We start from the raw sequence: 24,645 nt of genomic DNA, 5'->3' as shown, positions 1-24,645 counted from the left end.
TCTCGTATAGCAGCCAATCCAAAACTGGTTTATAGAAGAAGCATTTTAGTCATCTCTTACCATAGGTGGGAACAAGTTTTAGAATCAATCAAAAAGTATGGTTTGTAGAGCTTTTCCTGGCTGATCCATTCTCAGAGAAGGGAATTTGTTTTTGAGATCTATTTATTTATTTTAGAGAGAGTGCACATGGTGAGTTAGGGGCAGAGGCAGAGGGAGAGAGTGTCTCAAGCAGACTCCACACTGAATGTGGAGCATGATGCCGGTTCAGTCCCATGTCCCTGAGATGATGAAGAGTCAGATGCTTTAACCGACTGTGGCACCCAGACATCCTGAGAAGGGAAATTTAATGAAGTGAAATGAATTTAGGAGCTAGACCCAGCATCGTTTCATGCTTCCTTGATATGGGCAAGGCCATCTCAGCATCTTGTATGCCTCTGGTGTATGTGATAGGTTGGCCACAGTGGGGCTCTAGCTGAGCATGGCCCCGAGTGAGGGGACTTCTGTTTCACAACCCCTCTTCTATTTGTCATGTAAATATCTTCACTCTAAAAATGATGATAGCCTATTTTATATTTTGTATATTGAGTCCTACTATGTGTGAAGTTAGAAAAATCCACAAGACTTTGATGATCTAAGCCTAGAGAATTATTATTTGGATGATTTTATCTAAAGTTTCCAGGGTCAAGACATTAAAGTGTCTGTTATTCTCACTTTTTTTTTTTTTTTTTTATAAAGGAAATCCTGGGGGCGCCTGCGTGGCTTGGTTCGTTTAAGCATCAGACTCTTGATTTCAGCTCAAGTCTTGATCTCAGGGCTTGTTGAGTTCAAGCCCCACATTAGGCTCCACACTGGACCTGGAGCCTACTTAAAAAATAAATAAGTTAAGCAAATAATAAATAAATAAAAAATGAAGACCCTGGACATTCACACTTGTCATTTAGCTCTTTATGTTTCTTGTTGCCTCTTCAGAACCATTTAATGAGCCACGAAAAATACATTAATGGCCTTTCCAAAGATTTTGGCCTTTTGATATTGAGGGTCTTAATTGCACTAAAATGGCTGGTTTTAGTGCTGACTCAGAGTGCTGCCTGCTACCCTATTCATGTGCTTTGAGCTTGTTCTTTGTAATTTTTTTTAAAGTGCCTATTTGGCAGAGTAATGCCACTAAAAATATAGAACTTGTAGAGAGTGGTCAGTATTTATTCAAATTAATGAAATTATCAGTGAGTCCTTATCAGGTTAAGTGAGCTTTGGCTGAAGGAGTGAGTTAGTAATGGCCAATGGGGGATTGCATTGGGAGGAGGTGAGAAGGGGGAAGGTGTTTGGGGAGCTCATCCTTTTAGACAATTAGAAGATTAGAAAATCCTTAGAATCTTAAGCTTGTTAACATAACTGTGTTAATTCCCCCACTAAAATGCTGAATTTGCACACAGCGAGGAAGAGCTTATTCATTGCTTGGATAGCATCCAGTAATTTTTTAACTTATAAGACATCTTTCTTTCCAGTTATTCAGAGTGGTGTGCATTTAATCGTTGGCAGAAGAACTGTAAAACCGCAATAAGATTGGTTTTAACTTGCACTGAAGGAGTTCTGTTGTTGGACTGTCGTGTCATTGCAAGTTTTAATTCAGCAAAGCATGAAAAAAGAATGTGAGGATTTAGATTAGTTGCATCATAACTACATTTCTAATATTTACTTGTAAACAATCTATTTGATGGAAACTGAATAGCTTTTTTAAAATTCTCATATTCAGTACACTTATCTGCGTACATTTAATTTAAAAGAGTGAGCGAGGTATGATGTATTTTGAAAGAGTATGCTAAAACCACAACTTTTTGCTTACAGTAATTTTAAAAAAAAATACTGAATTACAAAAAATCAAGATGAAGCCTCGTTGTGCTTAATATGTAGAAGGATATGCTAAATTCATGTGGTGAAACAGCTCTGGGAGTGAATGACAAGGTTTTCTAATGGTAGTACTTCCAAATGTAAAGTTTATTTTGTTAAAAAATTGGCAAAACAGGTAGTACAAAAGGCTGAAGATTGTAGGGTTTCACTCTTGCATACTAAAAAATAAAACAGTGCTCATTTACAGCGTGAGCTTTAAAAATCCACTGGTTGGCTATAATTTTATTTGCATCTCAAATCATACTATCTGTTGGCTTCCATTATATTTTCTGAGTTAGTCATAGAGTATTTTTAATCTCGTCTTTTGCCTTCATTATGCTGTTCATTGTACATTTCCTTCTCCTTCAGTCCTACATTATCTTATTTAAATGGCAAACAGCCCGTTATCTTTGAGCACTTAGGTACGAGGCGTAGCATGTGAATATTGTGTCCACTTGTCCAATTTCACTCTCTTTTCACACGCGCTTTGAAAGTTGAATGTTCAAGCAGCAGGGCTGATCACATCCATTTTACTCAGGTGCCAGGAGAGCCACACAGACTTACCATTTGGTCCCCGATCTCTTTGGGTGCCCTCAGTCCCTGGTTTGTAGTCTAACAGCAAACGTGTTAGGAGCTCTTAAAATCCACCGATAAATATCCCGAGATGACAGGTAATGAGGAAGTTCTGTGTCCCTAATCCTCCTCTGGTTAGAAGGTAACAGTGTCGGTGGACCCACCAGGAGTTTGGGGTCTGTACCATATTCTCTTCCTGTTTATTTGCTCTTCCATGAGCAGCAGAGGACCAGGACTGGGGAACCCAGTGGATTCCTGATTGGAGCACCTTAGGCATCATTAGGCAGTGTCCACAAAGGGGGGGATGACCTGTGTTCTGCATATTTGTCAAACTCCTCATCTTCCCAGAGGGGGAGAAATTGAGCTCTGTGTTCGAAATATGAAAGAACTGTCAAAAATGCCTACAATCAATGCTGTACTGTGCAAAACAACAGGCGGCATGTGCTTTTTGTCTTGCAGCAGTGTAAAATTGGCAAATTTTTCATCACAATAGAAACTAAAAATCCACCAGTGCCGTGTGTAAGCCTGCTCTTTCCTCATCTTCCCAATCAGAGCTAAAAACTTCTAGATTTTACAGATTAGAAAGGGAGGGGGATTAAACAGAGAGGTGTAATATAATTAGATTTAGCAATAGTGGCAACCATCATTCATAAAAGATGTGAGGGAGATAGAATGGGGCAAGGATTCGTTCACTCTAAGTGTGTCAGCAGTGAATGTTGGTCAGAAGGGCACCGTAAGTAGTCCTCAATAATATTAATAAATGACGAGTGTTTGAACAACTGATGGGATGGCCAGTAATTCCCGCTTTCAGCGTGGATCAGACCTCACTGGGAAGTTTCTGTCCAGCTGGGAGGGCGCTTGGAGATGATGCGGAAAGCAGTCAGGCTGGCTCTGCAGGTCCAGAAAGAGTTGGGAATGTGTCACCTGGAGGAGAACACCTTCAGGAGGTCATCACGCCTGCCATCTTGAGCTTCCCCCAGGACGAACTGGAGCCACTGGGTCAAAGTTACAGGGAGAAAGGTTGGAGCTCAATTAAAGAAGGTATCTCTCCTAAAACAGCATCTAACCCTGTGCCAGACACAGAACAGGAGCTGGACCAGTGTTGGGGTTGATGGGTAGATGTTTGGGTTGATTGGTGAACGAGCTACCCCTGGGATCCTTGTCAAGACTAGACAACCAGTTAGTTGCCAGGGAGGGTCCTTTGGAAAGATTTAATCACCACTGGGAGAATTGCAGGGTTCTCCCTTCCAACTCTTGAGATGTTGTGTCTCTGAGTCTGTTGAGCTGCTCTGGCAGGTACCGAGAGGGCACCCCCTCTACGGCAGAGTGTCTGCAGTTCTCCAAGCCTACGGGGCTATGCTGGAAACAAACCATGAGGAAAAACGTGCCTGGCTTTCTTACTCAGAAATGAGAGGTCAGATTCTTCTCATGAAATTGTTAAGTCCAGATTTCAAGACCGTGATGGGACTAATTTAGTTACTCTTTATTCTGTGTCACCCAGCCTTTGGATTCATGCCCTATAATTACCTCCCTTGTTTTAGTGACACTTCCTTGCATTTCCTTCCGTGTGAATAAAATTATCACTGCAGTGTTTTGCCAAGCAGAAGATCATTTCCAAAAGCTGTCCATCAAATCATCCGGACCTTCCCCCTATTGTTTACCCACTGAATTAATGAGAGCGACACCCACTCTTTGTGTGAATCTCCACGCAAGAGCCAAACCGCTGTCCTTGTTCTGTAGCACCACATGTTTTTTGGCCAGAGCCTCTGATCACATTCTGAACCTTTTGTTTTTCTTATGTAAGGTCCACGTCATATTATTTGTCAAACCATCTTTGAGACCATGCCTACATGCGAAAGGTGCAGAAAGAGGGTGCGAAGTGTCAGAAATTTAGTTAATTGCTAACTCTGGCTGCTTTTTTAAGCCACGTAGAAAAAAACATCCATAAACCATTTAGACACATTTCTTAATCCTTATCTTTCTCGATGGACTTGCTTAATCACAAGAGTCCAAGTTGAGACATGTTCCCTGTGTATTTATCTACTTTTGAATGGAAAGTTTTGGTCAAAGTCTGCTAACCAGCTGCTTATTCCGCCCGTATCCCTGTGACAAACTGAGTACTCCTCACCCCCTGGCACACATTCCCCCATCGAGTTTGGCAAGAGTCAAAGTGGGGGGTGGGGGACCCATTCAGAAGCAAACAACGAGAAGATTTTTACCAGTTTTCTCTATCTCCTTCCCTCTCCTTCTCTCCCTGACTCCCTTCCTTCTGTCATTGGTGGAGCTCGGGAGTGCTGGGCTTTTTTTCTTTTTTTAACTATAAGGAGAGCAGAGTTTCCTATATTAGGATTCTTTGAGGCTACAAATTGACACACACCCCTTTTTCAGCTTCTAGGGAAACCGAGGCACATAGAGAGACTTTCCCCCTTCTAAACTTTCCAGCAAAGTCACCCACTGGAGGTGGGTATTCCGGCCAGTTTGGAGAGTTCCTCAGGCCCCCAGCCCCCTGCCCAGCCTTGTGCCTTCCTGCACCTGCTGTGGGGTGCCCCCCCCCCCCCCCCGCTGGTCCCACAGGCAGACTATTGGGTGCAGCCGCTGTGACATCCTCAGGAGGAAGAGAGAAGTCTGGGAAGCAGTGGAGCTGCAGAAAAGTGACAAAGATCTAGAGATCCCAAACTCTTAAGAGTGGTGCTGGCTCCCCAGCTCTCCCCCACCTCCCCATCTGTGCGAGTTGTGCCCCTTTGGTAGACTAGAGGTCAGACAATGGGCTCTGCTCGGGGCCTGTGCCTGATGAGCTTGGTGCCTGGGGCAGGGCCTTCTACCACGTGCAAGAGGACACTGACGAAGCCAGACTTGAGAGCCCCACACATTTGGCACAGACCAGGACTGGAGCCCCCCTGCTGCCCCCCGGCTCCTGCAAACCATCCACCGTGGAACCAGGCTCCGAGCAAATCCCACCAAGTCTCAGGAAGCCTTGCACATTTGAACCTCGCCTGGGCTATCCACTGGCTGTGCCACCTTGGACAAGTTACCCAGCTTCCCTGAGGATCTGGGCCATGATTCTGACCTCAAAGGAGTGCCGGAAGCATTAAATGAAGTAAAAGGACATATCAGATGCTTAGCACTTGAGCCTGGCCCACAGAAAATCCATGTGTTTTAACTTCTCCTTCCTCACCATTGCCAGACTTTTCCTTTTGATGATTGTGTCGTCTTGCTTGTGTCCCAGCTGCACACCGGTTTAAGCCCTTGGAGAGATGGGGTTTGCACTGTAAAGTATCTTTCTGTACGTTGTGCTCTGTAGTTTCTACAGGATTTAGGACCTATGAACACCAGGACTCTCTCGGAGTACTCTCTCCCGGTTCTCTAAACAGCATTGGCCTACAGATGTTGCTCAAAAGATATTTATTGGTGATTTCTCTTAGAGAGCAGAGCGCAAATTATAGAATAGTGCAGGACATTTCTTCCAGCTGGTTAGGGATGCCCGAGTAAATTGGCCACCCTCCTCGCCTTTACTGTCACAAAGTAAGAGATGGGTGGAGGGGGAAGGAGATGCTCTGCTCCAAACCCCTTCCCTTGAAAAGATAATTCAGTGATTTTTGCAGTGTTGGTACTTCTGGCTTTTCCCCTTCTCCATCTGTCTGCCAAGGCCCTGGCCTACCTCTGGGTATCACGAAGCCTGAGGATTCAAGCCAGGTCATTCCAGAAGCCTAAGAGAGAGCCTCAGGCTACCCCCGGTTATCACTTCCAGGCTGTTGACTCCAAGGCACCAGATACTTGTCAGAGGACTAAACATTTTACAGCTGGTGTAGAAAATGCAAATGTGCCTAAGATGGTGCTGGCCAGGAGTTGGTCCAGCTTCGTCTCATTCATTATCCCTTAGTGAAAAGAAGCCTCCTCTGTATACTTCCTGCAAAACCCAGCCCTTGAAAGGTGAGGGGCTCCGGCTCTGCCTCCCCTGATCATAATGGGAGAAGTTTTCACCACAGGCCGGCCAAAACAGTCAATTGTGCTCATTCTTTACCAGATACATAATCCGTGTTTAAATCTCTTGGCAGTAACTCATTAGGCTCCCCCCACCCCCCACATTCTTTTCCTCTTTGATGAGAACAAAGCCTGTCTCCCCTGTGCCAGATCTTGCCCTTCTCTCTCTCTCTCTCTCTCTCTCTCTCTCTCTCTCTCCCTGGAAACCTCACTGCTTTACTTACATCCCTTAGGAAGAAAGTCACCCAAAATGTTACCCTTCTCTACCTGCTAAAAAGATGAAGATCTTGTTTCTCTGCACTTTGAAGTCTGTGTTCAGAACTCACAAATATGCTGTGGCTTCCACGGAGGTTGCGCTGGCGATGTACCTCGTGTCCTGACCAGCTCGGGACCCCTTGCTTGAGCAGTTCCTGCTTCCGGCTCTTTAATGGACTGTTTCTAGAGAAAGGAAGGCTTGGACCTCCGGTAACTCCAGTGGCATTTTATTCTTATTAAATCCCTTTGAAGTTCCCTCTTTCTGACACCAGCCCCTCGTGCCCTCCCCCCTTAGATGTGGCTGTTCTGTTCATCAGGGTTGTGGAAGTCAAAGTTCTAGGAAAAGCAGCCTGAATTTCTCTAAAACAGCTCTTTGATGCAGAGTAAAGCAAAAACCTATTTCCATCGAATAGTCTAGACTTACAAGACACAAACTCTGAACGTCAGCTTTTTTGCAGTACAGGATTAGAAAGAATTTTAAATTCAGTTAGTCCCTCCAGTTTTGAACCCTAAACGGGTTTGATTCTAGACTATGGATGAGAGGCAGAAAACCAAGCATTGATTAAACACCTACGATGCGCCAGGCTTGGTGTAACAGACATCACGTATGCAGTTTGTCTAAACCCTTAAATGGTCCATTGAGGTGGATTTTTCTACTGTTTGACATTGGAGAGAACCAGGTCTGAGCCAGGTCTCCTGTGCCTCTTGTTGGTTGAGGGAGGACCTGAGCCTGCAGTCTTCTTATTCTGACTGCAAAGACTCAGCTCTTCCCACCTTATTGTTATTGTTTTTAAGATTTTATGTATTCATGAGAGATACAGAGAGAGAGGCAGAGACACAGGCAGAGGGAGAAGCAGGCTCCCTGCGGGGAGCTTGAAGCAGGATTCGATCCCAGGACCCCGGGATCACGCCCTGAGCCCAAGGCAGATGCTCAAGCCCTGAGCCACCCAAGCGCCCCAGCTCTTCCCATTGTAACGCAGCATCTTGTGGTCACTGTCTTCTAAGGAAATATTCTTCAGTATCTAATTTTTGAAGAGGTGAGCCTGGGAAAGAAGAAATGGCATATCATCTTCTCAAAAGCATTGTAGGGTTTTATAAAGAGGGTAGGACAGATGAGGGCGAGGGGTAGGAGGCCTCAGCAGTGGGGTGGACAGGAGGGAGTAAAGAACCTGGCAGGAGCTCCGGGGGCTGGATGGGGAGGGGCGGAGCCAGCTGAGAGGTTCTGACCTGCGTAGCTGGAGGAAGGCACTGTTGGCGGAGAGGGGGAGAGAGGTGCCCAAGAGGACCACAGGACATGCCTGTGCGCACACACGTGCATGACGATCGCTTCTGTTTTAAACAAAAATAGACAAGGAAATGAGGGGTGGGGGAGTATCATACAGCATTTCTCCAACCTAGGATTTGGAGAGCGCCTCATGGTTTTGGAGATTATTTATGCTGACTATTAACTAAGAGAAAAGAAATCCAAAGTTCACCAGATCAGTGCTTGCCGTATCCATGTGGTCCCCTTTTAGAGATAATTAGGAAAAAAGGTGTTTTTTCCCTTTTTCCTTGAGGCCTGCTTACTCAGTCATCCTTGGGAGTAAATGACCATACAACTACCTTTTTAAACAATTTTATTAAGTTTTTGGGGCACCTGGGTGGCTCAGTGGTTGAGTGTCTGCCTTTGGCTGGGGCATGATCCCGGGGATGACTTCCCAAGAAACTTGGGATCGAGTCCTGCACTCGGCTCCTCTGCCTGTGTCTCTGCCTGCTTCTCTCTCTCTCTCTCTCTCTGTCTCTCATGAATAAATAAATAAAATCTTTAAAAAATAAAATAAAAATTTTATTAAGTTTTTAATTTGAATTTCAGTATGGTTAGCAGACAGTGTCATATTAGTTTCAGGTGCACGATATGGAGATCAACACTTCCATACATCACCTGCTGCTCCTCTCAGCAAGTGCACCCCTTAATCTTGTCACCTATCTCACCCATCTCTCTGCCTACCTCCCCTCTGGCAACCATCAGTTTGTTTTCCATAGTCAACAGTCTATTTCTTAGGAGATCCCTGGGTGGCTCAGTGGTTTAGCGCCTGCCTTCGGCCCAGGGTGTGATCCTGGAGACCCAAGATCAAATCCCACATCGGGCTCCCTGCATGGAGCCTGCTTCTCCCTCTGCCTGTGTCTCTGCTTCTCTCTCTCTTTCTCTGTCTCTCATGAATAAATAAATAAAATCTTTTAAAAAAAAGAATCTATTTCTTAGTCATAGAACTATCTTTCTAATCATTTTTTATGTGTAATTTTTAAAGACTATGTCTGTGAGGAGATCCGACAGGGGCTAACCACCTTTCAGGTTTGAGTATTTTGTTTTGTTGTTAGTTTGGTCATTGTTCAAGCGATATATTTTGTTAAGGTTCTTTAAAAAAGACCCAACCACTGGCCTGAACCTTTAATATGTATGGACTCAGTAAATATTTGTGAAATAAAATGAATGCACGTAATTATCATCTTGTATTTGACATTGAAATTATAAAATGGGCTTAAGACACAGGATTCATTTTATTTTGTCAAGGAGTAAGCAATGAAGATTCTTCCCCAAAATACTGACCCTTTCTGGTTGACCCAAGCATATAAAATTAAGCTGTAAACAACTATTAGGATAGTGCTCCGAAACTGCGTATTTGCTAAGGCAAGACTTGGTGGTAGGAGATGATAAGCCCTGCTGGTTATTTTGGTTTATTTGTGCCAGACCAGGTAGACTGCATGGTGGCAAAATGGCACATGGGAGGATGTTTTTGATAATCTAAAAAGGTGTAGGAATGATGCTAAATTTGAGAGAATCGACTGAAATCAATGTGCTATGCTACTGAGCTGTTTTGCCATTAATCTTGGAAAATTTGGTTCTAATAAAGTCTCCAGATCAACATTAAGGGCCCAAGGGGTAGTGTATCAGAATCACTCGAGGAGCTCTTAAAAAATTATGCAGGATGTTGATGGTGGGAGAGGCTGTGTGTGTTGGGGGAACCTTCCATTCAACTTGCTGTGCACCTAAGTTCTCTGAAAAATGAAGTTGATGGTTTTCTTTTAAATATATATATATGTATCTGATATATATACAGATTATATATATATATATATCTGACCCTGGAGAGTCGGATGTAATATTTAAACATCACTGCCTTAGCGAGCTGTAGTTACTGTGGGGATATTTGCCTCCCGCAGTAGCATGAATGGGAAAATCATGTTGAGAATTACTGTCCTACATCGTAGGATGCTGGAGCAGAAAAGAACCAAAAATCACCCAGTTTAGTGTTGTTGGGTACAACAGTGAACAGTTTCCAGAGATGTTAGGACTTCACTTTTTTGGGGTAATACATGAAGTTTTCCATGACCAGTAAGTTTGGGAAATGTAACTTTGGGAAAGTATAACTTTTTTGTGGTGAGCTGATTCAGATGTTTCCCACACTGTATTAAACAGACGTTTTTGAAGGGGGAACACACTTATCAACACAGTCCAAGAATGCCAAATTGGGAACAAATAACTTAAAATAAGGGTGTTATAAAAGTAGTCACTCGATAATGGGTTAGGAAATCAGTTCAGGGGTTGCAACCATCCTTTTTTTGTTGTTGTTTTTTTAAAACAAAAAATAATAGAATAGCATAGAAAATACCAGAATGCTTTGCATTTAGGAAGGCTACTGTCATTTTGTGAAACTTTGCTTCAGTTATACACGTGACTTTATATGTACTTAGTCATAATGAAAAATCTATTTCTTAGATTCTTCTAAAGCTGATGACCACAGATCTTTTTGGAAAACACCGATGTAACAGTTCCTCATTTTTATAAGCGAAGATGCTGAAATGGGTGTCAGGGTCATGTGGGAGTCAGGGACAGAGTCTAGGTCTACTCTTTATCCTCCCCCACCTACGCCAGGGTGCTGCCAAATCCACCCATCATCCCTTTTAAAAAGCAGCATTGATGGAAATAATGCAAATATTCATCAGCAGATGGCTGGATAAATAAAATCTAGTTTGTATGTACTGTGGAATACTATTCAGCCTTAACCAGAAATGGAATTCTGAAACCCGCTGCAACGTGGATGGGCCTTGACATCATGCTCAGTGGCCTAAGTCAGACACAAAAGGGGAAGTGTTGTGGGACTCCACTTGGGTGAGGTCCTCTGAATAGGTAAACTCATAGACAGAAAGTAGATTGGAGGTTGTCAGGGCCTGAGGAGAGGAGAACCCAGGAGTGAGCGTTTTGTGGGGACAGAGTTCCGATTTGGAATGATGGGAAGGTTCTGGAGACCCATGGTGCCCATGGCTGCACATACTGAACATACCCATGGCCACTGAATTGTACACTCAAAAAATGGTTAAAATGGCCACTTTTATGTTAGGAGTATTTTATCCCAATAATAATGTTTAAAAGAACCGAGCCACAGGGACGCCTGGGTGGCTTAGTGGAGAGCGTCTGCCTTGGGCTCAGGACATGATCCTGGGGTCCTGGGATCGAGTTCCACATCACGCTCCCCTCAGGGAGCCTGCTTCTGCCTCTCTTTCTGTGTATCTCATGAATAAATAAATAAAATCTTAAAAAAAAAACACTCAGCATAGTCTTGTGAGTTGGATGCATAACTCAGGGTGTTCCTCTGTGTTGTCACTGCTGACATTTGGGGCAAGGTAATTCTTTATTGTGGGGGCTCTCCTGTGCCTTGTGGGATGTGTAGCAACGTCTCTGACCTCTACCCATCAGATGCCAATATTGTCCCCCCCCCCGCCCCAACTTGTGATAATCAGAAACATCCCCTGGAGGGCAAAACCACCCCTGGCTGGGAGCCAGTAGCAAGCTCCAAATACCTTCTGCTGTGTTTCTAAGTTTTAGCTGTTGAGGACATTGTCAGTTGTTATTCTGGAGATAATGGAAAAGTGCTTGGAGTCGGGTTTTTTTGTTTGTTTGTTTGAGTCCTGCTTTGTTAGTGCACAACTCAGATCTTTAAGTGTGTGCAAAGAATCATCAGCTGGAAGAAAGCAATACCTGGTGCTGGTATCAGAATTAATCTGTTACCCGTGGAACAGGGTAGTTCCGTGATGGCTGTTAGGATTTCAAGTGTAGTGTCTGCTGGAGATCTGCATTATGGAGAGGGTCTGGGCCTCCTGCATGGTTATGGAGTAAACAGGAACCAGCAAGGAGAACCTGATGAGGCCTGCATTGGTAGCACCTGGGAATGCTGCTTCTGTTTTTGCTGCCTCTGCCACGAGCATGGCCGGACAATGTAAGCAATTTAATTCCTGTATCTCTGTCTCCTGCCTCTAAGTGGAGGATGACACCTGCTCTTCATCCTATTACATGGCCCTGACATGGTCACTTCATCTGTTGAGCTCCCCTCCTCTAGTAGTCAGATTTGTTTGAGACCATGGGATTCTTTATGCTTTCCTTGCTTATTACAGAGCCCCAAATGGATTCCCAAGTTCCATCTTCCAAACCTCAAAATATCCATTTTCTTCCCCTAAGCCGGATTAGCTGGATATTTCTTTATTCACTTATCTAGTGTTGCTGGAGTTCCCGTGTGCCGTGCTTCATGTAAGTCACTTAGGACACTTAGATGACTAAGCCAGGACTCCTGTCACACTCTAGTTAGAAAGACGGACTTACAAATAAATCTAATATAACATGAGGATTGTTTCCTGTCACCTATACAAACTGCTATGGTTTAATCTTCATTTCATGCATATTTTGAAGCTCTTTCTAAGTCTGCAGAAACGACCATGGTTAATGACTATTATTTTTTAAAGATTTTATTTATTTATTCATGGGCAGCCTGGGTGGCTCAGTGGGTTAGCACCGCCTTCAGCCCAGGGTGTGATCCTGGAGACCTGGGATCGAGTCCCACATCAGGCTCCCTGCATAGAGCCTGCTTCTCCCTCTCCTGCGTCTCTGCCTCTCTCTCTCTCTCTCTCTGTGTGTGTCTCTCAAGAATAAATAAATAAAATAGACACAGAGAGAGAGACAGAGACACAGGCAAAGGGAGAAGCAGGCTCCATGCAGGAATCCCGATGTGGGACCTGATCCCAGGACTCCGGGATCATGACCTGAGCCGAAGGCAGATGCTCAATTGCTGAGCTATCCAGGTGTCTTGATTAATGGCGATTTTGGAAGGTGTTGGTATGTAGCCTGGGAAAGCACTACTCTGGGAGCCTGGAAACATAGGATTTTTTATGTTGACACTGGCCCTGATGACCTGTGGGCCCTTATCCATGTCACTTTATCTTCCTGGTTTGTAAAATCATCATCTCAGAGGTCCCTTCTGACTCCAGCAGTCTAAAATATAATCATCATCATATTATAATTTTTAAATACCATTATGATATATTTCAGAGCTAGGAATCTCACAATTAGCCGGTCTTTGTAAGGAGGATTTATTGTAAGTTTTTAAATGGGTTCCTGCTCACTTGTGCCTGGTGGGGAGACTTGGACAGCTCTGGTAAGGTTTGAGGCCCCATTTAAGGGGTAAATCAGTAGTCTGAAAGATTGAAACCCATGTGCTTCCCTGAAGTTCCATATGAAATCTGAATATACTCATCAACCTCAGAGGGCTTCTTTCCACAAAGCTTTTGGAGAGGTAAGGTAGGGAGCCTTTTTGGGGGTAGATGCCTTTTACCTGTATCCTTCTGTTTACCTCCAGAATCACATAAACTCATTAGAGGTTATTCGTTCCTTCTGCATTTGATTTTTTTTTAATTTTTACTTATTTATTCATGAGAGACGCAGAGAGAGGCAGAGACAGGCAGAGGGAGAAGCAGGCTCCCTGTGGGGAGCCCGATGCGAGACTCGATCCCAGGACCCCGGGGTCACTCTCTGAGCCAAAAGCAGACGCTCAACCACCGATCCACCCAGGTGCCCTCTGCACTTGAATTTTAAACCTTGTCTTCACCTCTGTAACTTCTGGATCCTGTAAGCACCATCCCCAGGTTACCAGGGCTGGTGATCTCCAGGATGGCTATAGGCAGGTTCATGGCAAGGGATGCTCCGTCGGGGATAAGGTCCGTAGTCATAGGTCTGTTGTGTAACAACAGGAGAGAAATATTTGGAGCACTCCTCTCTTATTTCAAGACACTTAGCATACTTATTAATATTTCAGGGATGGTCTTGCAGATAAATCTCAACCATCAAGAAACCATCATGTGATCTCTCACAGCCCATCAGAAAAAAATTTCCTCAATCACCTGGATGATACTTGGCAGATATTGCCTTATACCGTGGTCCTGCGTGTACGTGTGCTATTTCTCTTACAAGACTGTAATCATCTCCTAGAGCTGTGATTGTATTTAACCACCTGGAAAGACCCCACGACCCGGGTCAGGCTGTGCGTGCACGCGTGTGTATTGGATACCTGGTTAATGTTGGGGGAATGAATTGATGGATCACAGTGTCAGGCGCTGGGAAGCACTCAATAAATAGTTGTAGAATTGGACTGAATTGTAAGCGGTTAAATATTTCACAGTTCTCTAGTCTTCCTACTTTATGCCACTTACTGCAGGTTAGAAAATAAGATGAAGCTGTGGAGGCACCTAAAGAGTAAAAGTGGTCACTGGTTGTCTGAAGAGCTTGTAGAGCTTTTAGCTGTTGTACAGTTCTGATTCTTTCTTTTCTTTTTTTTAAACAATATTTACTATTTCTGGCTATTATGCACACTCATATAAAAATTTAATTAGACCCTTTCTTTTCAATTAATTGTTACGGCCCTGTTTGTTTGCTCTCTCTACAAGAGCCTGCGTTATGGGAACAGGAGAGATCAATTTGCTATCACAAAATTCATTACTTTTGACTCAAGTCCAGCGTGCCTGTGAGGGTATGCCCCACTCCTGGTGACGTCTCAGGCAGTTGGAGGCTTGTAGATTGTGAAACAGGCAAGTACTCAAGTGACTTTTAAGAGAAAGGATCTTTTTGAGCCAGGAGGAGTTTTGATTTGGCCATTGGCCTTCTCAGGGCAGCACAGGAAGCAAAATGAAAATTCTGGACGGCTCATGAGACTGAAAGTAGACATGCGCCTTATTGTTTTATATTTAAGTATCTAGAGAGTTGAAATTGGGTACAGGGTTCTGGATTAGGAAAGCTATTTTCTTTGGTAGTATCTGTAGATGAAGGTGTGTGTTCAGGAAGGCAGAGGGGTCTATAGTTTTGTTCTTTCTGTATCTCCAGGGCCCACACAATGCCTGGCACAGCTGTTCAGTAAATACTTGCTGAATGAGACTCCATGAGATAAATAGCTTGTTTTGCTTTTGATCATCGATTACAGTGCTTTCTGGATTAAAGGTTCTCTGTGACCGTGTCTCTAAATCTCCGTGAATCATGTCTTGGATGTTTTTCAGCCTTGGGAAATACTACCACGCCTGTCTTTGGGAGCTATGGCTACAGTGTCTAACTTGGCAGGGCAGGGCGCTGGGCCTGGTCCTCAAGAGTCGTAAATAATGCCCAGCCTGGTCTACACAGCCCCCGAGGGCAGAGTGTGGCCTTGGCCACCACACGTACCTCGCACAAAGCAGTCTGCCACCATTGCTGGCTCTGCGACATTGGGGCAAGTAGCAAAACCTTTTCTGTTGCATGTTCACCCGTCTATAAGGCCGAGCCGGTAAGACCTCCTGTCCTGAATGGGTGGTGGGTCTGAAGTGAGATAGCAGGTAACATCCCTTATAGAAAGATACTCAGTAACTGTGTCCATTTGTGATTCCTTTACCTTCCAGCAGCACGGGCCTCTTATGGACGTAGTGGTTTCCAGCTGTGCTCTGTACTGAATGGTTTACCTCTTGCTTTTGTGTGAAATGAGGAGTATGAGAGAAAGGACCCGGGAGCCTGAGTTCCTTGGTAACTCAAGGAATCTTTGATACGGTGCAGAGTCAGAAGCCAAAGCGTGAGTGCAGAAAGAGCTCCTCCTCTGTGGTGTGGTGCTCGTGTGTGGGTGTGTGTGGGTGTGTGTTGGGGTAAATTAGGGAACAAGAGCTCCAGGAGCAGGACTGTCCAGTAGAACATCTTGTGATGGTGGAAGATGTTCTCCATCTGCACTGTCACCTGCACAGCCACCAGCCACACGTGGCCACTGAGCACTTGACATGTGGCCAGTTTGACCGGGGAGCTGAATTTTTTAATTTCATTTCATTTTCATCCGAGTGAACTAATCACATTCGACAAACAACTAGCGCCTTGGAGAGCAGGGCTCGAGGGCCCAGTGGTCTGCTTTTCGCAGGGTCTTGTGAGAAACGCAGAATCTCAGACATCACCTCAGATCACCTGGATCAGAACCCACTTTTGGGGGCGCCTGGCCGGCTCAGTCAGTAAGAGCACATGGTTCTTCATCTTGGAGTTGTGGGGTCGAGAGCCCCATGTTGGGTGTAGAGATTATATGAAAATAAAATCTTTTTTTAGAGAGGGTGCATGAGGAGGGGGGCGGGGACAGGAGAGGAAGAGAGAGAATTCGAAGCCGACTTCCCACTGAGCAGGGAGCCAGGTGGGGACTCCACCTCTCCACCCCTGAGATTGGGAGCAGAGCTGAAACCGAGAGCCGGATGCTTAACTGACTCCACCACCCAGACGCTGCAAAAAGAACCTGCTTTTTTAACAAGGTCCCCAGGTGGTTCTTGTGCACGGTTGAGTTTGGGAAACGGGGTGTTTGAACTAAACCCAAGTGCTGTTGCAGTGCGCGAGCAGGATGCAGGCCCAGGGCCTCCGGGTCCTTTTTGTCATCCCTCTGCCTTGTCAGCCTCTCACACGCCCTACTGTGGTTTTCAGGGGACCCGTGCATGTGGCTGTGTGCGTCCCTGTGGTTCAGACATCAAACAAGAAAGTTATGTAAGCTATTAGCTCAGTACTAAACGCTGTTTTGCTTAATTCATCCTCCGGAACCTTGTTAATTTTCATATTCTCGTGTTTTCTCCCCAAAAGATAGCTCCCCTTTTACCTTCCCATTCACTACTTTATAGCTTTCTTTTTCCTACTACTTTGCCTTAATGGAGTAAAGGTGTGGGAATGTGCTCACGCGCGCGTGCACACACACGCACACACACACACACACACACACAAACCTTTTAGATGTTTCAAACCAAATCAGTACATTCAGGTTGTGGTTACCTTAATGCTTCCAGCTCACACCGGCTGGTGATAAATATTTCAAAAGGATAAATAGCATTTACTCTTCAAGCAAATTCAGAGGTATGTCCCCCATGTCTCTGGAAATACTGGTAATTTCTGTAATGGGGCCGATTTCACCAATCGAAGTAACGAAATTTCTAGAATTTCTTTGCCATCCACCAGTTGAATTGCTTTGGCTACCATGGGTATTGCATGGGTACTGATGCCAGCCAAAGTTGAAGAGCTCTGTGTTCGTTGTAGTGGAAACTTTTCACGTTGCCCATTTCATGTCTCAGCTCACAGATACCAGGAGCCGATGACTCTGTACTACCGTGTGCCTGTATCATGTTGACAGCAGGTTGGAAGGTGTTGAGAGAGAGTTGACATCTGGGGAGTGGTCAGGGGTACCACAAGGAAACTGAGGCTGAAGGGCAGCATGCTAAAAAAAGAGCCCCACCCCGGCATCGCATGTCCCTAGAACGTGTCTCTAAAACAGGGTCACAGCGCCAGTAAACGACAGCGCCAAAATCGAACCCCTCGAAGTTTGGTTCCCAAGTGTGCCCGCTTCCCCCACCCGCCCCGAGCCCCAGGGATGGGCTCCCTCTGATTTCCCTGGTACCTGCCCCTCCCTGTCCGAGCTGTCACTGTCACCGCTTCCCCTCCTCTTTCAGATCTCCCTCACATGTCACCTTGTCAAGGACACCTTCCCTAGCCACCCCCCAAAAACAGCCTGCGTGTGCACACCCACCATCATTCTTTATTCCCACTGCCCTTCTTTTTCTCCTTAGTCCTCACGATCACCCGTTCCTTATATATTTATTTGTATATATGTCCCTTGAGAGCAGGGCCTTAGTTTTGCTCATTGCTGGATCCTCCAAGTCTAGAACAGTGTCCAGCCCTTAATAGCACCAGATAAATATTTTTGAATAAACTGATGCATGAATGAATGCATGAAGGAAGGAATGAATGGGTCTCTAACCTGAGAAGCTGCTGTCATCCTGCACGTGGTCTCTTTCTTGCTTCTTCCTTGGGGTGTTCCCCTTGCTGACCTGAGAGATCCTTCTGGAACTTCTACTTGCCCCTGACAATTCCTTCCAGACAGTTCCTGGTTTTCTGACTCCTGACTGCCTCCGCGGCCCCTTGTCCTCTGCTGTACCGCCATGCCCTTGTTTTTGGATCATGCTCTTACACCTCCTGTCCCTCCTCGACCCCTGCCGCCCCGGGCCCTGGGTCCTCCTACTGGCTGGAGCTTGTCTGTCTGGCGTTTACAGCTTCAGGGCCACATATGGCTCAGTAGACTCGAAGTGTTCAGAGGGTAGGAGTCCTCTGTGTCTTGTTCCCCTGCACTCACCCAACCTCTAGGCCGAGCCCCCTGCTCTCACTAAAACACCCCATAATTGTAGCGGAGGGCGGATGGGGCCATTTCATCTTACGGGTTGATCCACACAGGATTTGTTGGAACCAGGTCTCACTTCTCTAGAATTAAGTGTTTCTTTGGCACTACGAGGTCTTACTGTTCAAGCTGTGAGATTTAGAGACAAAATGCTTCCTGCTAATTATTAACAGTTGCCCTGTAAGAACAGAGCCATTATGGGGCCCTGAACCCTGGCATGCTGCCCCCCTTCCAGCAGCGAACAACGTTGTGGAGCAGGGAGGAACAGTAAAGGCCCCTACCCCCCTGGCACCCGTAAGCCCTCAGATTACCCAAAGAGGATTGTAGTCTTGGGGCCAAAGGAGTAGAGAGTGGGTAAAAGGATTTGAAATGAGATTATGGGCCCTAAAAGCTCCTTGCTTTTTTATTCAGGAAATAATTTACCCATTTTCTTCAAGGCAGCAAGACAATCCAGTTTAGGGATGGGAGTGATAGATCAATGTCCTGGGGGCTCTTGAGATACTTAAAAATAAGTTGATATCTAGAGTGGCGCTTATTGGGCTTCTTGTTAAAAATCAAGGAAGGAAGAAAAAAAAACACAACAGGAATGGAAAGAGGAAAGCTCCTAAAAGTCCTCGGAACAAACAAAATTGAACACAGGATCTTTTAAGAGCGAACAAAGACAGCCTCCGTTTAAAGAACATCTTACTTGGTCGGTGTGCCTGCCAGCCAAAGTCAAGCCAATGGGTAGTGTGATCAGAGGGCTGTTTATTTTGAACTCTGAGAAGGAAGGTCATTTCCCTCGACCCCAGCTCCCTACCTGTAAGATCCTTCATAGAAACCCTGCAGGTTTGGCGGGAGCTGAGCGAGAATCGAGCCAGCGTGCCCTGAGTTTTGCAGCCGTCCTAACAGTTGTCTTAATGCTCTACCCAAAGTCTTTTTCACTTCAGATGCTTCCTGGAGGCATATTTCGTTGGGCCTTTGGCTCAGGTGCCTCTTTACCCTAAATCCTCATTGGCGTCCTTCCTCTTCCCCACAGTGTTGGCCTCCCCGCCTTCTCTTCTGCTGACACGAAGTGGCTTTTTGCCGATGAGAAGTATACTTTTCTCCCTTCCAAGTTTGAGGGAGATGGACCCACAAGGGATTTGTCTCCCACCACTGATACATGGGTCTGATTCTGTCATGACCATGGGCGATTAGCCCACTCACTGAGGTATGCAAGAGGATGCTGGGTCATCTGAGACCCAGCTTACAGGATTGTAGATTGAGTCCATCTTCAGCATGGGGAGCGGTGCATGGGGGATCCTGCAGGAAACGCCTGAGAGATGCTTCATAGTGTGGAACCCTCGCGCCAACCAGTTTAGAAAACCAGAGCACGCCGACTACAAAACTTCTCACCAATTCTGAACCCATGGATCCGTTTGCTGCCAAGAGTAAGAATGTGCTGAATGAACACTTGAGCGTTGGGGGGATATTGCATTCTGCCCCTGGCAGTGTTCAGTTTGTAGTTATGTGGATGTCACGTATGTGCCCACTCTCCAGAGGTCGCAGGAAGTGCCTGTTTTGAATAGGTGACTGAGAGAAGCTTCTGACTTGCCCCTTTCTCTTCAAAGGGAAAGAATCTCCATCATCAGAGCCTCTACCCCCTGCAAATGTTCTTTATTTGAAGATGGGGGCTAGCCAGGTTTCAGTTAATTAAAGTTTTAATTGTGTTTGATTCTGCAGCAAACCTAATGTTTACCTACCTTAGTAATGAAATGCAAGGTGTCATCGTCTTGAAGCTCACTCTCTTACTGGACAGCAAGGGGAATAGAAGCAACCTGGAGTCCTGCCAACCCTCCCTGGTAACTTGTATTAGCTGTTTGTTTTGGTGTTATATTCAGATCTGAGAAGAGTGCTGACCTAAGCTTTATAATGTGAACATCACGCAAGAATTGCCCTCATGGCTCCAATTTGTGCCCTTGTATGTTGGATGTAAAACATCACCCCTGTACAAAACTCAAATACTCGCTGTCCTTGTGTGCAGCAAAGAGCTAACAGAGCCTGAGCCTGCTCCCCTTAGAAGGTCTTGCTTTGCAAGGTTGACCGTTGGCTGGTGTCTGGAGATTTGGTTTCTGAGAGGTTCCTCACCATTCCGAGAACTGATCGTTCCCTGCGCCTGAATAATGTAAGCAATGCAAGTGATGGAAGAAATCTGGAATTTTGGAATGCGCTAGGCAGAGAGTACCTATGTGGGCAGTCCCCAGTGGAGATCTTGGGCCCGGGTCTCTAATGAGCTTCCTTTGTAGGCAACACTTCATGTGCCATATCATGACCCATCGCCAGAGGGATTAACACATCCCATATGACTCTCCTCCGGGGGCGCTCTTGGAAGCTTGTACCTGGTATCCTCTAGGCTTTGTCCCTTGTGCCTTTTCCCTTTGCTGATTGCACTTTGTGTCCTTTTGCTGAAATCAGTCATAACCATGAACGTAATATGCTCTGTGCTGAGCCCTGTGAATTCTCCTAGGGGCTCCCCCGACCTGGGGGTGGTCGGGGGTTGGGGGGCGGTTGGCTCCTGACACAACCTTCTAAACCTGCTCTACCTCTTGAGTTTTTCTGTCTGGCAGTTTTTTTCCCTTCAACCCAGTATCCAAAGTCCAAAACCTCAGAATCATCTTTGATTTTTCTCTGATTCAGGTGCCCAATCCTATTGATTTTGCCTTAGAAATGTCTCTTGACTCCATCCTTCCCGTAGCCCTTGCTGCTGTCATGGTCTGGACACCACCACCCTCCGCCCCGCCTGCCTCTCCCTGGACTTTCCACAACCATGTCCCTACCTGGTTTTTCTGCCTCGATTCTCTGCTCACCCCATCACGTTACCTTACTCCAAAACCCGGGTGGAGCTGCCATTACCAATGAAATGAAACACAGATGCCTCAACTTGGCCTCCTAGGGTTCTTGTACAGCTTCATCTGATGGCGGTGTGGCCCAGTGGTTCGGGCTCCGCTTTGGGTTGTCCACTCCACCACCCAGTAGCTGCTACCACAGGCGAGTTATAACTCCTCAGTACATCAGCATCCTTTCCTGTTTATGAGATTTCAGACAGTACCATCCTCCTAGTCTTGGTGCAAGAATGAAATGAACACATGTCTAAAATCCTCAGAACAGTACCTGGCACCTAAAAGATGCTCAGTAACTATTAGCTGTGCCTATTTTTATGGTTATCACTCAGCATTCTCCTCTCTCGGCTGTATGCTGCTGTCTCTGGCTCTTGCTTCTTAAAAATGAATGAATGAATGAGAAAGAGAAAGGGAGGGAGATTGAGGAAAGGAGGGTCAGTTAAAACATGGCTTGTGTTCTCTGGAAACCTGCTAGTTGGGGATGTAAGATGCCCTAAGAGATTAAACTAACAGTATGAAAGGAATATGGGTCAACCCGTGACATGCTGTAAAAGGATTCATAGAACGGAGGGGTCTGTGTAGGGTTGGAAAGAAGCAAACCAAAAAGTTTAAGCAAAGTTACGGAACTGGTGCTTTGCCATCGTTTCAGATCCCACAGAGAGAGGCAGAGAAGTGTCAGGACTTGGTGTGCTTCTAAGAAACAATCATAAAAGTGAAATCTTCCTGAGGGACCCTTTGACTCTACCCCTGCTGAAACTTGTCTTTCTCTGGGGTGACATTGTGAGCTACTTAACGGGGTGTGCGTACTTCCGAGAAGTCACCGTAGAATGATTTCTGAAGGATTGTCTCCAGAGTATCTGCATCTCCTCCTGGCTCTCTAGCGGGTAAAAGGCACTCTTGGAGAGAGGAAACTAATATATCAGCTCCAGAACAAACGCCCAGGAAGGATGCTTGCCTCCGAAAGCATGTTGGGGGAAGTGCTGGCCATCACCGAGTGTTGCATCACTGGATTGGTAGGAAGGGTCAGCACCAGTCAGTTGCTGTTGGTAATGGACCCACATCAGGTGAAGACAGTTTTGTCCTGTCCGCTTCCTCGGCGACGGCTAGAGGCAGGTTACAGAAGGTGTTACCGAGATTGCTGGGGTGCCTGGCTGGCTCAAGTCAGTGGAGCATGTGACTCTGGATCTCAGGGTTGTACACTCGAGCCCCGTGTTGGACGGAGAGATTACTGAAAAATAAAATCTTTAAAGGGGCCCCTGAGTGACTCAGTTGGTGAAGCGTCTGCCTTTGGCTCAGGTCATGATCCCAGGGTCCTGGGATGGAGCCCCACGCCTGGCTCCCTGCCCAGTGGAGAGTCTGCTTCTCCCTCTCCCTCTCCCTCCGCCCCTCCTTCTGCTTGTGCTCTCTCTTTCTCAGATAAATAAATAAAATCTTAGTAAGTAAATAAAATCTTTTAGAAATTGCTGATGCTGTTTTACTTTTCTGCATTAGGCACCCGCGGGAGTCACCATCCTGAAGCTGCATTGCAGTTCTGGGACCATGGCTCGTTCACCATCCTGAAGCTGCATTGCAGTTTGGGATCGTGGCTCATTGGGCAGGTTCTCGTATACAGAGCTTTGTATCGTTCAGCTTCTGCTACATAACAAAGTGACTCTAAGAATAAGCAACTCTTTTCTCAAAATTCTGTGTGTTGGTGGCGTGGGCTGGACTCTGCCGGGATGGCCTGTCTCTGTTCCTGGCAGCAGTGGTTGGGCTCACTTGCATATTTGGGCCTCAGCTGGGATGACGGGGAGAGCTGGCATCTGTCTCTGTGGGGTCTCAAGTTCTTTCGGAAGCTGTTCCAAGCTCTTTCACGTGGTGGCAGAAGGATTCCCGGCAATGAGAGAAAACAAGCCCCAGTACTCAAGCACTCGTCCAGTTTCTGCCTATGCCCTATTTCCTAATGCCCTGTTGGCCACAGCAAGCCACGGGGCCAAGCCAGAATCATTGTTGGCAGGGCCCACCTAAGGGTGTAGGGCTATTTCTGCAACAGTTGACGTCACTTAGTGTAGGGTCCTGCCAGAAACGGAAACAGTGGTGTCGTTGCCAGCTGTCTTGGCTGTTCTCCCCCAGACGGTCGTCCACAGTGGGCACAATCAGTGGATTAGACGCTCCACTCACCGGTCCACCTGGGTCCCCTTAGCCCTCCTTCTCTCTAGGACCAGCGACAGCACGGAGACTTTCAGCCATCTGGCTCACAGATTGACGGGCACTCCTAGTCCCAGAGGGCCCACCAGGAGAACATGGCCAGATCAACACAAATCTGACGTTAATGCTAGAAAAGGAACTCCAAGTTGACCCAGCCCACGCAGACAGTTGTGGCAAAATGACATCGAAAATCCCCTGCTGTGCCTTCAGCCTGCACTGAGCCTGGTTCCCACCTCTGAGGCAATGTTTGTGGCCATCCTCTGCCTCAGCCAGTGGCCAGATGACACTCTGGGGACAGGATAGCAATGGAGGAGAGTCTGGGGCATGAGAAGGAGGGAGACAGGCCTGGAACACCCAGATCCTCAGCAGGGTTGCCGCCAGGTGACTGACCCCTGGCGTGCAGGGAGGGAGGGCTGGTGCACTTGATGATTGGTTCATTCCCGTTCAAATAATCTGATTTTAACTTGTTTATCTTTAGAGGATTATACTGGTGAAGATTATAGTTACGAAATATTATTGAAGTGTTGCCTCTTGATGATGGGCAAGAGACAAGAATTGACGGAACGGTTTTGAGATCAGAGACATGTTTTGAGGCAGAGTCTGGCACGAGTGAGGGAAGGGAGAAAAAGGTAGGTGGGCTTCAAATCCTTTGGACCCCAGGCATCAGAGGCACCTAATCCCCTGCTCCTGGTGAGCTGAGCTGGGGGAGAGGCATAAGACCATTCAGGGCCAGAGAACTTCTACCAAGTGGGTTTGGGTAGTAAACCAAGGATGGGACGAGGCTTCTGAGACATGGTGATGGGCGAGAAGACCCCGTTGCTGCAAGCCAAGAAGAATTAAATTTGAGCAAGAATGAATTTTCCATTCTCTTAGTTCAAGATGACGACTGCATCTCAGGTTGATCAAATTCAACTGCCGTGGTCACTGGAAGTAGGAGCCATCACGGGTGGGAACCGTGAAGGTTCTAGGCTGGTTCTGACATCAACATTGTTGCAAACGAAAGATGGCCAGAGTGACTACCTGTGTGTGTGCATGCATGTGTGTGTGTGTGTGTGTGTGTGTGTGTGTGTGTGTAAGGATGTGTGCACATGAGTATGTGTAGCCTGGGATGGGAGCACATGTGGGGCTCCATGCTAACCTGTCCGTGTCATGTCAATCTTCCTGTCATGGTCTGAGAGTCAGGAACTGAGCTCATCCTGGCCACCATTGTGTCCCCAAGGTTTTGAGTGTTGCCAGGCACCTATTAAACACTTAATATTTATTGAATAAACGAATCAGGAAAGGCTGGAAGGGTTTTTTTTTAAAAAAGCGTTAAGGTGGCAGTTTTTAAAGAATGAACTTAGACATTTTAATCAGTGGCAGAACAATGACTGTTGATATCTCTTAAGCTCTTTTGGTGGCAG

General features: G+C 46.1%; 1 protein-coding gene across 4 annotated transcripts in view; it reads left to right on the top strand.

The window, feature by feature from the left end:
- Positions 1 to 22,797, top strand: part of LOC140593697 (forkhead box protein N3) — a 248,655-nt gene extending 225,858 nt beyond the window's left edge. For 3 of the 4 annotated variants that reach the window (XM_072745584.1, XM_072745583.1, XM_072745585.1), the window contains one exon: positions 13,818 to 14,414. In XM_072745584.1, coding sequence (XP_072601685.1) covers positions 13,818 to 13,998 — 181 coding nt within the window. In that variant the 3' untranslated portion in view covers positions 13,999 to 14,414. Of the gene's footprint in view, positions 1 to 13,817; positions 14,415 to 22,546 lie in introns of those variants that run through there. The other variant, XM_072745586.1, reaches the window with a different exon arrangement.
- Positions 22,798 to 24,645: the final 1,848 nt, after the last annotated feature.

The sequence above is a fragment of the Vulpes vulpes genome, unplaced genomic scaffold, assembly GCF_048418805.1.
Source record: "Vulpes vulpes isolate BD-2025 unplaced genomic scaffold, VulVul3 u000000644, whole genome shotgun sequence".
NCBI lineage: Eukaryota > Metazoa > Chordata > Mammalia > Carnivora > Canidae > Vulpes > Vulpes vulpes.
Note: the sequence above shows the minus strand (reverse complement) of the source record. Positions and strands in the feature narration are given on the sequence as shown.